Here is a 12,700-nt window from a genome sequence, read left to right as displayed (position 1 = left end):
ATGTTACAAGAGATTAATTGTTGTGCAAAAATTGGTATCACCTTTATAGTGACCAAAATGATTACAATAACCAGTTGTTATTGATGTTCAAAAGTGCCTGGAATGACACCCAAATCATTTCAAGTTTTATGTTTAAAATATGCAAACAAAAAGTAATTTGATTTGTTGTATGTTTAAACATAATCAATAATGTGCACATTTTAAATTACAACATGACTAACATTTTATCCAGCATATATGAAATGTTCAAAAAAGAATAGTTATAGATATTTTGTCTGCTTCATAGCCCCATAGGGCCAGAATTAATAGTAATATTTAAAATCACTGTTTTACTTTTTAAATTTCTTCTTTTTGTTATGCTACTTTTCCAGATGACTACAAGAAAGCTAGACGTAAACTACCTCTAGCTGTTGATCACACAGACGTTGATCAGACCGATGGAAGGAACTCACCAATTTCAAAGAAAAAGAAAGTAGGGGTTTGGTTAGATTGTTTGTTTATATTAATGTTTCGCACCACATTTACAAATAAAAGTATATCTTGTAATTGGTAAATGTGTTAGACCTAAGAACATTCTTTTCCCCGGAGAAGATGATGCTGATGCTGATAATAATGAGACAGAAGAACGCCTACATTAACCAAAATTTAAGAGAAGGGTAAGAATCTTCTGCTTTTTAAAATAATAATGTATTTTATCACAGCAGATAAATGACCAAGATATTTTGTACTTTTAAGCAGAATGTATTCCATACCTGATGCTCCAAATATTCCTAGACAGCACAACAAATTAGACCCTGGAAAGCCAAATTAGACCCTAAGCTCTTCCACAGTGCTCCTGACATCCCTAATGATGAGATGGAAGGCATTTAAGGAACAAAGTCAAAAAACAAGTAAGAAGTGTCAGCTTTTTTTAATTACAGTGCATTTTATTACAGCTGTTAAAGGACTAAGATATTTTGTATGTTGCAGGAGGTATGCCTGGCATCATGTTCTCTCTGAGAGCTGTAAATCAAGCACTGAGGCCCTTTTAAGGCATGCCAACGTCGAGGTCAGAAGACCACCCCACAAACGTAGGGATATCCAGGGCACTCTGAACCTTCAAGGCTCCATGAGCCACACTACACCTGGGACATCCAGCAAACATCCAGTTACCAAAGTTGTGAGTATATTGTCTAGCCCTTTTCAGAATGCACTGATAGTGTGTCATGGGATTAGCCTCAGGATCATCTGATTTTGATTAATTCACATTGCCAGTGATTTTTGCAATCTGTGCATGCTCACACACACACACACACACACACACACACACACACACACATAAAAATTCTGTAAAGACATGTGACATCAGGATGTGACAAGTAATGTACAAATAAGTGTTGCGTCTTTTCCACTTTTATGTATATTCCACTTTTTTTCCTCAATTCTTTGTGGAAAAACTACACTATCACTGCTGTTTTTAATTTGATTATATAGTGCTTCATGGGACTGCAGTTATTTCTAAAGCCTTTAAGTACACAGTCTTGTACCTTTTGTCTTTTTGTCCAGTTTTCAAAAATGTTTTTTGTTGTGGAGATTGTCATCACAATTTTTTATATCTCTCTTTATTTAAATGCTTAAAGCATGAATGCACTCTATAAAAGATTTAGAAAATGAAGGAGAGAGAGAACGTTTTATGTATATAGTACCTCAACACAAGCTCAAGGTTGCATAATAAAAACATACACTGAATTTAAAAGAAGTAAAAATAAACAAAATCCCAAGTAGAATTAATCTATACATATTTCACACAGTCATTTTAAGCTAAGTGGTAGTGTGTTCCTGAGATGTGTAAAATTATCTTTTACCCATAGTAGACAGTCAGAATTTGGGCTATTTCAGACAATCTAAACGATGAAGGGCTGGGGGAAGTAAGAAACGATAATTAACTGGAAGATGGGTAGATGGTAAAAGACAATACAGAATGTTTGTCTAAAGGTCATTGGTTCAGTTTTTGTGGTAATATTGTATTTTATCCAATAGCCATGTTACCTGTTACCTGATGCAAAAGCTAATTATACACCATGTGTGCTTGTGTTTTTCAGCGGCTGTGAGGTGCAACTGTCTGACATCTGAGGCCAAAGAAAAATTAATTCATGCCATCATTAAAAGATGGCTATATCTCGCCCCAGACAGAGATGGTGGCCGAAAAGAGAGGATGAAGAATAGAGTGTGTGAGGAGAGTACGACTAGTTAACAGACTTTAGGAATGGATGTTCCAAGGCTCTGTTCAGAGTGCAACTTGTTCATTAACAGAATCATGAATGTTTCAGAGTCATTTGAAGAGTGCTACTTCCTGACCATAAACCTGGACGCTCAAGTGTTATGTGAAGTGAAACTCGATGAGTAGAAACATGGATGTTCAAGTGTATGTCAAGTAAATTTTGTTCCTAATCAGAAACATGGACAGTCAAGCTTTAGACAAAGCATGAAACTTCATGATCAGAAACATGGATGATCAAGTGTTACATTTAAAATAAAACTTCATGAACTAAAACATGGCACAGAACTTCTACTTACTTCATTTTTATTGCAGAACTGACAGGGGAGTGGTATTTCAGAGTTGTTTGAACAACTTTAAAATGTCAGGTGTCAATGCTTTGATGTTAACATGATTAAACATTTGTTAAGAATACTGTCTTTGTTGCGATTATTTATCTAGGAGGTTATGGCTGACATGTGGAACCCATCTGGTCCAGCATATAGGACCAGAATAGAGCCAGCTATGGTTACACAGGTGGCAGAGATATTGATCTCTCATGGCCTTTTTATGGCCCATATTTTGGCTGCCAGGTTTAGTTCACCTGTAGATCAGGCTCAGGTGTGGCTCAGTTTTGGGCATTCTGGTTAAACACTGGTGTTGATATGGTTTACTTAAGGCTGTGTTTTGGTTCAAATGTTACATTTTGATCTGGCCCAATTCAGGGCCAGTTATAGTTAATTTACTTGGCTGAGACTTGGGCCAGTTATGGCCCATGTGTGGCCCTTGTCTGGAATCCAGACCTGGTCCAGTCATGTACCGTAATTCACTGCTGTATTTGGGCCAAGTGAAAGTGGATTGTGTGGCCCATCACTGGGCCAAACCAATTTTGCTATGTGGGAAGCTTTGCCTTCCTCCGCTCGGCCACCAGGTCAAGGCACTCCTCTGATATCCAGAGCTGTGTTCGACGTCGAAGAGGCTTATATCAGTTTATATCACACAATTCTGAGAAAACAAGACAAGTCGCAAAAAAAGTCACAGTTACCTTTTTTTATTCAGTGGCGTAAACTAGCTCCCATTTTGGTGAGAATAAGATAGTTCTTTCAAAAAAAAATCTTTTGATCAATAATGTAATAAATTAAATATTTATTTAAAAATAAAATACAATTTCAGAGCATCAGACTATGATGAAACAATGCAGATTTAAATTATCTTTAAACTGCTTACATCATGAAAGCATCACTGACAACTTTAACAGTTTAAGACCTCATGGGTTTGTCTTAATAGTGTTTCCTTTTGTCTTTCAGAGAACGAAGTGTCAGAGATTTAAATAAGAATTAAAGTTCTTAAGTTACATTTAAATGATGTTTTTAATATTTGCTCTTTGTTTTAAACTAGCATTTACTTAGATCCTACTCCATGACGTTTTTCTCACACAGAAAAGATTTATGAAAACTTGAACATTTTTAAGCTCCTTACAAAGGCCTCCCTCTGTTCTGTGTCTTTCTCTGGACTTCAAAAACTCTGACGAAAGTATTCAAGAGAAACGGAGCTGGCGGAATAACTCAAAGCGCAATCAGTGCTTTGTGACAAAATCTTATCAATAATGCAACAGGAGCTACCTAATCTGCCTTTTACAATACGCAAACCGGCACAAGAGGCAGAGGAGTGAAACAGGCTCAAAGGAAAAGACCAAAATACTCCTTGAAGGCAGAGAAAAAGAGAGCATTAGAGTTTTTGGAAGCCAAGTGGTTTGTTAAAGAATGAGAGCCAGAGGGTAAGACTGGCCAGTTGGTCCTAATGCACACGGCGAAAGGTACACTGGCAGAAAACAGAAACTACGAGGTACTCTTCCCGCTCGGGGGTGAGCCGCTCTCATCTATTGGAACATTCCGCTCCAATGAGCGGTCCAGCAGATGACAATGAAAGCGAGAGGAGCGCAAATGTGAACAAACATCTGGCTTTACATTGTGCACGTGTGTGTACAATTTTTATTATCTGCATTATCAAGAGACTCTCTTGTTAACATGTCTAATGTCACAGACAGTGAAGAAGCAATATAATATACAGTCATTTTTTCAAAAAACATCACACACGCATGTATTTTTCCTGAGCCTGGGTTGGAACAAAAGGACTTCCATTTTAGTATTATAGGTATTTCAAATACGTATATCTAGACATTTCACACTTTAAAAGAACGATTTGCATCTCTATTTTTGCTAAGTGAAGAGTGAGACTCAGCAAAGCCATGTCTTTCTCTTGGAGCAGATGACACAGTGATGCACAGTGACCTCTACACTGTCTTTGGTCCAGTGCTGATATTAGTCTGTCCTTGTCTAGTCAAGTTATTTGAGTTGGCAGAACTGCTGCCATGAAATGTCCCTAATAAAAAACTGAGTTGACAAAAAGACAATCTCTGTCTTTCTAAATCCATTACGTATGCAGTATTTCCCCATTTATGAACACTGATAATAGAAGCAAAGACATACCGCAGTAGACATCTTTTTTTTTTCTATTACATAACTGTACATAATTAAATCCACTGTCTGCAAATCATGAACCTGTAATAGAATGTCAGTTTTAATAATAACGTACTTCAGGCCTTCCAACAGTCAGTCTTTGTGAACTGTCAGTGGAGATTACTGCAAAATCTCAGTCCAGATGCTAATTACCTCTTCCTTGTGTCTCTATATCAAGTTATGATTGATTAAGTGTTCTCTCATTACCAATCCAAATGTGAAGTTAATATTTGCAGTCAAATAGGGGAGATTGGGGCTAGTTGTCACACTTTTCTCTCCATGACCTAATGGAAATTGTCACTCTGTGTGGTAAGTTGTCACAATGAAAACTTATTTAAAAGCCTCCCATATTGTTTGTTTGTGTGTTTTAACCCTTCCCAACAATGACTGTATGATTTTGAGATCTATCTTTTCACACTGAGGGCATCTGAGGGGCTCATATGCAACTATTACATAAGGTTCAAATGCTCACTGATGCCTCAGAAGGAAAAAGCATGCATTAACAGCCAGGGGGTGAAAACTTTTGAACAGAATGAAATTTTTCTTATTTTGCCTAAATATTATATTTTTTCATTTAATACTGCCCTTCAGAAGCTATAGAAGATACTTACATGTTTCCCAGAAGACAAAATACAGGTGCTGGTCATATAATTAGAATATCTTCAAAAAGTTGATTTATTTCACTAATTCCATTCAAGAAGTGAAACTTGTATAATGTATACATTCATTCCACACAGACTGATATATTTCAAGTGTTTATTTCTTTTAATTTTGATGATTATAACTGACAACTAATGAAAACCCCAATTCAGTATCTCAGAAAACTAGAATATTACTTAAGACCAATACAAAGAAAGGATTTTTTGAAATCTTGGCCAACTGAAAAGTATGAACATGAAAAGTATGAGCATGTACAGCACTCAGTACTTAGTTGGGGCTCCTTTTGCCTGAATTACTACAGCAATGCGGCGTGGCATGGAGTCGATCAGTCTGTGGCACTGCTCAGGTGTTATGAGAGCCCAGGTTGCTCTGATAGTGGCTTTCAGCTCTTCTGCATTGTTGGGTCTGGCATATCACATCTTCCTCTTCACAATACCCCATAGATTTTCTATGGGGTTAAGGTCAGGCGAGTTTACTGGCCAATTAAGAACAGGGATACCATGGTCCTTAAACCAGGTACTGGTAGCTTTGGCACTGTGTGCAGGTGCCAAGTCCTGTTGGAAAATAAAATCTGCATCTCCATAATGTTGGTCAGCAGCAGGAAGCATGAAGTGCTTTAAAATGTCCCGGTATACAGCTGCGTTGACCTTGGACCTCAGAAAACACAGTGGACCAACACCAGCAGATGACATGGCACCCCAAACCATCACTGACTGTGAAAACTTTACACTGGACCTCAAGCATTGTGGATTCTGTGCCTCGCCTCTCTTCCTCCAGACTCTGGGACCCTGATTTCCAAAGGAAATGCAAAATTTACTTTCATCAGAGAACATAACTTTGGACCACTCAGCAGCAGCCCAGTCCTTTTTGTCTTTAGCCCAGGCTAGAAGCTTCTGACGCTGTCTGTTGTTCAAGAGTGGCTTGACGCAAGGAATGCGACAGCTGAAACCTATGTCTTATATATGTCTGTGCGTAGTGGTTCTTGAAGCACTGACTCCAGCTGCAGTCCACTCTTTGTGAATCTCCCCCACATTTTAAATGGGTTTTGTTTCACAATTCTCTCCAGGGTGCGGTTATCCCTATTGCTTGTACACTTTTTTTCTACCACATCTTTTCCTTCCCTTCGCCTCTCTATTAATGTGCTTGGACACAGAGCTCTGTGAACAGCCAGCCTCTTTTGTGTCTTGCCCTCCTTATGCAAGGTGTCAATGGTCGTCTTTTGGACAACTGTCAAATCAGAAGTCTTCCCCGTGATTGTGTAGCCTACAGAACTAGACTGAGAGACCATTTAAAGGCCTTTGCAGGTGTTTTGAGTTAATTAGCTGATTACAGTGTGGCACCAGGTGTCTTCAATACTGAACCTTTTCACAATATTCAAATTTTCTGAGATACTGAATTGAGGTTTTCATTAGTTGTCAGTTATAATCATCAAAATTAAAAGAAATAAACACTTGAAATATATCGGTCTGTGTGGAATGAATGTATACATTATACAAGTTTCACTTCTTGAATGGAATCATCAAAATTAAAAGAAATAAACACTTGAAATATATCGGTCTGTGTGGAATGAATGTATACATTATACAAGTTTCACTTCTTGAATGGAATTAGTGAAATAAATCAACTTTTTGAAGATATTCTAGTTATATGACCAGCACGTAGGTTAAATTTACGCTGATCTTCAAATTCCAAAAATGTTCACCCCCCAGAAATGGTTCATAAAAATGCTGAAAAGGGGATTTTTCTGAAGTAAAGAAGGAAGTATAACGTTCAGGCCAAATAAGGAACTCTAAACAACTATTACTAAACAAAAACAAACAGCTATGGATTATTCAGGTAACAACACAGTATTACACTTTTGTACATGGTCATTTTTATAAATTCAACTATTTCTCTTGTGGACTATATGTAAACGTCTTTTATGCGAAATATCTTATTTAGGTTGACCTAAATAAAAAATAACATGCATTTTCTTATTATGGTAAAATAATTAAGATTTTGCAGATTCTGCAAGGAGTATGTAAACTTTTGACCTTAACTACATATAATAGCAATGAAACAATTACAATTAGTTGAAATGAAGTATCAAAAGAAAGTAATCATATGGTTTTATAGAACAAAACTGTTAAAATACATCATACATCATAAACAATAGAGCTAATGTACATTGCGCGTTATAGCAAATTTTTAATCTAGTTTTTACACTGTACTGCACAATCTAATCCTTATTTAATATTGACCAAACAACATTTAATTCAAATGTCCACTTAATCTTTCATATTAGGCCATTTCTTTACAACGCATACGCTACAGCCACTATCATTTCTTGAAAATGTGAGTGAGGGTTTGAGCTTTTATTTTGAAATGCACCTACACGCATGTAAATAATAAAAGCGCATATATTAAACCTGCATTGCATATATTTATGGAATTGAATTGTAACGTCTGTGAATACACAATAGCATTATGCCTTATTATGACTTTTATATGGGTTTAATATATCATGTAGCCTTGGGAAATGGTCTAAAAATGCATTTCATGGAATCTCATCCTGCACCACTTCTGTTAGTTTGCCGGTTACTCGATACAGGCAAATTGTAGTTGAGGATTTTTTCAGAGTATCGAAATTAATCGATAAATCATGGTAGCCCTAAAAGGTTACTGAAATATAGCTCTTGTGACAACATCCTGGTGTGACAGCTAACCCACATCGCCCTTATTTGGTTTCCTAAAGCTATTGAGAAATCAGATTAGTCATCCGTGAAGCCACCAACAAGTTAGAAACTGTGACAATATTCAACGTCCAACAAAACAGGGCACGACAGACAGACTCTGGGGCACTAAACAGGCAATTTTGATCCTTTATGTTCTTGAAGAAAACAACACATTCAAATCCATGTCAGCCCAGAGGCACATAATGACTAGCTAGTATGGAGCAGAAGCATGTAAACCTGTGCTGAGTGGTGTAGAGTTTGAACACAACGCCTTACGGTACTGTATTCCATTATCCTCTCTGAGGATAAACTGACAGCTGAAATATCTGTCTGTACTCATTCTCAGTGTAAATGCCTAAACGTGTGTGTGTGTGTGTGTGTGTGTGTGTGTGTGTGTGTGTGCCGGGGCCGTTTGTTTGATTGTGGTTGTTGATGTATATGTGTTGTCATCTGTGGCGATGTGTTGAGGACCTTATGTTTTGATGTGGTTGAGTGTATGCTACAGTATGTGGCTTTGGGAGTATAAATATGAATGTGTTGTCTTTCTTTTTCTTTTTCTTTTTTCTTATTTAGAAAGTTGTGGGATGTGGACATTAAAATTCTAAACGTGTAAAATATGTACTCCATGTGTAAACGTAGTCTTAGATTTACTGTGCCTACATTTTCTTTATAGTTGTTTTGCCTGGGGCTATAGTAGTTTTTATAGTAGAACTACTAATATAACTACAACTAAAATAAAAATAAGTCGTTGCAGTATTAAAATAAACATTAATAAACAACTAAAATTACGAAAACACTCTAAAATTTTAACTAAATACACAAAATATGGAGGAAAAAACATTCTAAATATTAATAATGTTTTTTATTTTTAGTTTTTTTAGTTTTTCAAATTTGATACTTTTCAATTGTATTGTTTCATAGGAAACAGGCATTTTAATCTGTTGAAGTTCTACAGCTGCTGTCAACTGATAAAGAACCAAAACACCTCCCATTACTTTCTCTGCATTTTAAAGAGTATCTTAAAGAGTTATTATGTGCTAAGAGGATTTACGGTACACCAAAGTCTGTATATAATACATTGTATATAATGGTGGGTATTTTTATTCAAGCGGATCAAAGGATTTAAATCATTAAAGAAAATGACAAATGTGCTATGCCACGACACACATCACTATTAACACATTAATGAGACTGAACAAGATTCTATCAGCTGTGAAAATCAGAAATAGTCGAGGAGAGGCTTTACACATTCTACCGAGCCTGGAGATAAAATCTTTGCACAAAGATCTTTGCTGTGAAACTCATTGTTTGCTGACACTGCACCTGTTGTTGCATGATATCAGCCACCTCTTTCACCTCTTCTTCTAAAGTCTTTGCTTTCTCTGAGGATCAGTCTTATTAGCAAGCAGCTCTTGCAAAAAGTTCTTGCAACATATACACATTCTAAACTTAGATTTAGTTGCAAAGATGAACGTTTCTAATTAATTACGTTTGTAATTAATTCTCAATTGTGGAATGAAGCATATCCTGCTTTTCTTTGAAAACTTCATCCTCTGTAATAGCTTTAGGTAAAAACTCTCTCCCTCAAAGGAACACTGAATGGCAACCAATACAAAGGCGACATAGAAAGTGCAAGTGCCAACGTATCAATAATGCAAGGCGTTACGCTTGCGTGGTTCCAAGGATCGTCGACAAATGAAACATTAAAAATTCATAGCATCATCAGCTAAAAGAATTTTAGAAATGAGGATTCAGTACAGTTCAAAGGGACCTAGAACTCTCGCCTGCGCCAATTGCATATTTCGAAGCTACTTGCAAGTCCGGGCTGAAGGGTGGTGAAAAAAAAAAGTATGGCAGAGTAAAATAATCACCCTAAACTAAGAAGTTTATGTCTGTGCTTGAATGAGTATCATTCAGGATTCATAATAAGGTAAAGTTCCACACTATCAGGAGTACAAAAATAGCATAATACTTGTTTAAATTGTACTGATAGATCCATTTACTTCTTGCAAACAATTCATTTCTATATGAAGGAAGAGAGGATTATTAAACAAGTATCAATACCTTTTCTTTACTTTGCAGCATTTTCTATTTTGTTTTCTGAATATTTTCAGATTTCTAATATCTGGACACAAAGTATCATCAACATTTATCCAAAATGGCTTAATTTAGAATTATAGATATGATGAAAAGTCTTTTTTTTTTAGAAAGCAATACTTTTCATGAGTACTTTACGATTCCTGAGCTTTGCGTGAAAATGTATTTTAGGTGTATATCACCTGTTACACTGAGAAAAGGTGTTTAAAAACTTTACCTGTGCCATCAATAGCTATAACAAACACAGTGGTGACATAATAACTATTCATTACAGCATATCCTTCTGTAGTAAGTAAAAGATTCACATAAAGCAAAAAATATATATAAAAATAGAATTTCATTTGACTCTTCAAAAGGCTTCAAAATCATAATTATTAAACAAAATATAGCGAGAATGCCTCTGCGTTGTTGCTTTGGCTGAAAGTGCACATTTTGTGTATTTTGATACTTTCAACCTCCACAGCTCGTGACGATCAGCATCGGAAGTATTCACGTCATGTTAAATCCCGACACAAACTGTAGGAAAAAACTCTCCTTTCATTGCTCTTTACTCCGCCAGGGAACATATTTTGCTCTTACCTCAACAGAATTCCTATTTCCCACGCAACGAATCCCCAGACAGCCACAGAACGCAGCCTTTTCCGAGTCATCTCAAGGCTTGATTGGCATAGACATACAGTCCTTTGTGAATGCCTGTGCTCTCTTCAGCACCTCTGGCTTCTTGACTTCAGGACCCTGGACAGCGCTCCAGCTGTTCTTCCTTCACTCCTGTACACTGTAGGCTCGTTACGCACGGAAATCGCAAAGGAATTCCTCATAATCTTATGAGGCTAAACGGCATATATGAAACTCTTCCCTCGTAGCGGCACTGGACGAGATGGAGTGCTGTTTGAAAGCGTGCGGCAGCTGAAGTGATTCTTGACATATTCAGACATCTCTGAGCAAAGACCGCCCCACACAGCGCGCTTGACTGACAGAGCGCTTCTCCACTCTCACTGTACACATGCATGTGCAACGCTTACTTACAATTACGGAGAACTGAATTTGAACACTTCCCCTGACTCGTGCCAGCTTTTACTATGAGAGCGTTCTGCTCACGTGATTAATACTATAGAATATAATATCGAATAACATTTTTATCGTCGTGTGTTAGACTTTTTTTAATATAGTTGTTTGGGTTGGTTACTATGGATTTATACAGTAAACATAATTATTAAAAACTAGATCACTGAAATATCGGCATTAAATTGCCTTTCCAATAAACATCTGGTATTATAGTAACATACTCTGAAAATTACCGTTTTAAAAGGGTCATTGGATGCAAAACTAACTTTTACTTGATGTTTGAACATTAATGTGTGTTGGCAATTTGTGTACACAACCACCCTACAATTTTTTATCTTTAAAAGTAATATCCCCTTTTTAAAATCCGATCATTCTCAGCTTCTTGTCATTGTGAAGAAACACGGTTGATTGACATGAGCGCCTTACCTTAGACCCGCCCTCACCGAGCTGAAACAGTCTGAATACGTTCATGATTGTGTCAACTTACGCCTGTTTCACACATACTCCGTCTGCAGTGCGTATGCGTTGCGTATTTTTTTCCGCACCCATGTTAACGGATCAGAGCGTTCACACTGCACGCGGTTGCTGTCCGGCAGTGCGTTCCAGATGCAGTGCGTTTGCAGCAGTGGAGCGATCGTTTCGGCACAGAGTCTATTTTTGCTGTGCTGCATTGCGTTGCATGCGCTGAATTAAAGTGACAGCGCATTGTTCGCTGTAAAAATTAACATGAATTGACACGGAAATGTACCGTAAATGCATATATTTGAAGTCTTCTGTGTTTCACAGTCAACACATGGCTTTTTGGCTAGGTTTAGAATAGTGCAGTTTTAAATAAACAAGGCAACATAATACATGCACTTGTCCAGGTAGAAAAGTTCTTTAAAATATGGTTTTTAATAAAGATTAAATGCGAAAGAAAGGCACAGAGAGCCGACTGTTTCTGTCTGTGGTAAGTTTTAATTTAAAATAAATATTTGTTAAAATAAAATATTTGTGAAAGCCCAATTTCAGTATGAAAAGGAAGATATAGCCTACCTATGCTGTGTTTAAATGTGTTGCAACTTGCTTGAGCAACTTAATATACAAATCTAGATGTCAAGTGCATTGAATAATAGCCTACATTGTTTATAATACGTTGATTTTAAACGTGAATATGTCTAGTATTGTTGTATTAGTGTACTGTGATAAAAAAAAGAGTATCCCAATGCTGAAAAAGCACGTTTGGATTTGAAATTAAAATAACTGATAAATGGTGTGTTTGTGGTAAACAGCCGCTGATCAGGAACGGACTGCAAACGCGTCCTGTGTGAAAGCAAAACGAGTCCATGCTGCTTCTGCACCGCATACGTAACGCACACGGACTGCATACGCACTGCATACGGAGTATGTGTGAAACAGGCGTTAGGTGC

At 37.0% G+C, this 12,700-nt stretch overlaps 1 protein-coding gene and 1 long non-coding RNA gene across 2 annotated transcripts in view; one reads left to right on the top strand and one right to left on the bottom strand.

The window, feature by feature from the left end:
• Positions 1-11,202, bottom strand: part of glra3 (glycine receptor, alpha 3) — a 94,614-nt gene extending 83,412 nt beyond the window's left edge. Inside the window, exon 1 of the mRNA XM_073841981.1 lies at positions 10,806-11,202. Within this exon, the coding sequence (XP_073698082.1) occupies positions 10,806-10,876 (71 nt within the window). The 5' untranslated portion in view covers positions 10,877-11,202. The remainder of the gene's footprint in view (positions 1-10,805) is intronic.
• On the top strand, positions 599-2,627 carry LOC141336027 (uncharacterized). Its single transcript, XR_012355673.1, has 4 exons — positions 599-656; positions 739-890; positions 970-1,159; positions 2,082-2,627. It is a non-coding gene; the product is annotated as an uncharacterized lncRNA (long non-coding RNA).
• Positions 11,203-12,700: the final 1,498 nt, after the last annotated feature.

This window comes from Garra rufa, chromosome 6 (genome assembly GCF_049309525.1).
Source record: "Garra rufa chromosome 6, GarRuf1.0, whole genome shotgun sequence".
NCBI lineage: Eukaryota > Metazoa > Chordata > Actinopteri > Cypriniformes > Cyprinidae > Garra > Garra rufa.
Note: the sequence above shows the minus strand (reverse complement) of the source record. Positions and strands in the feature narration are given on the sequence as shown.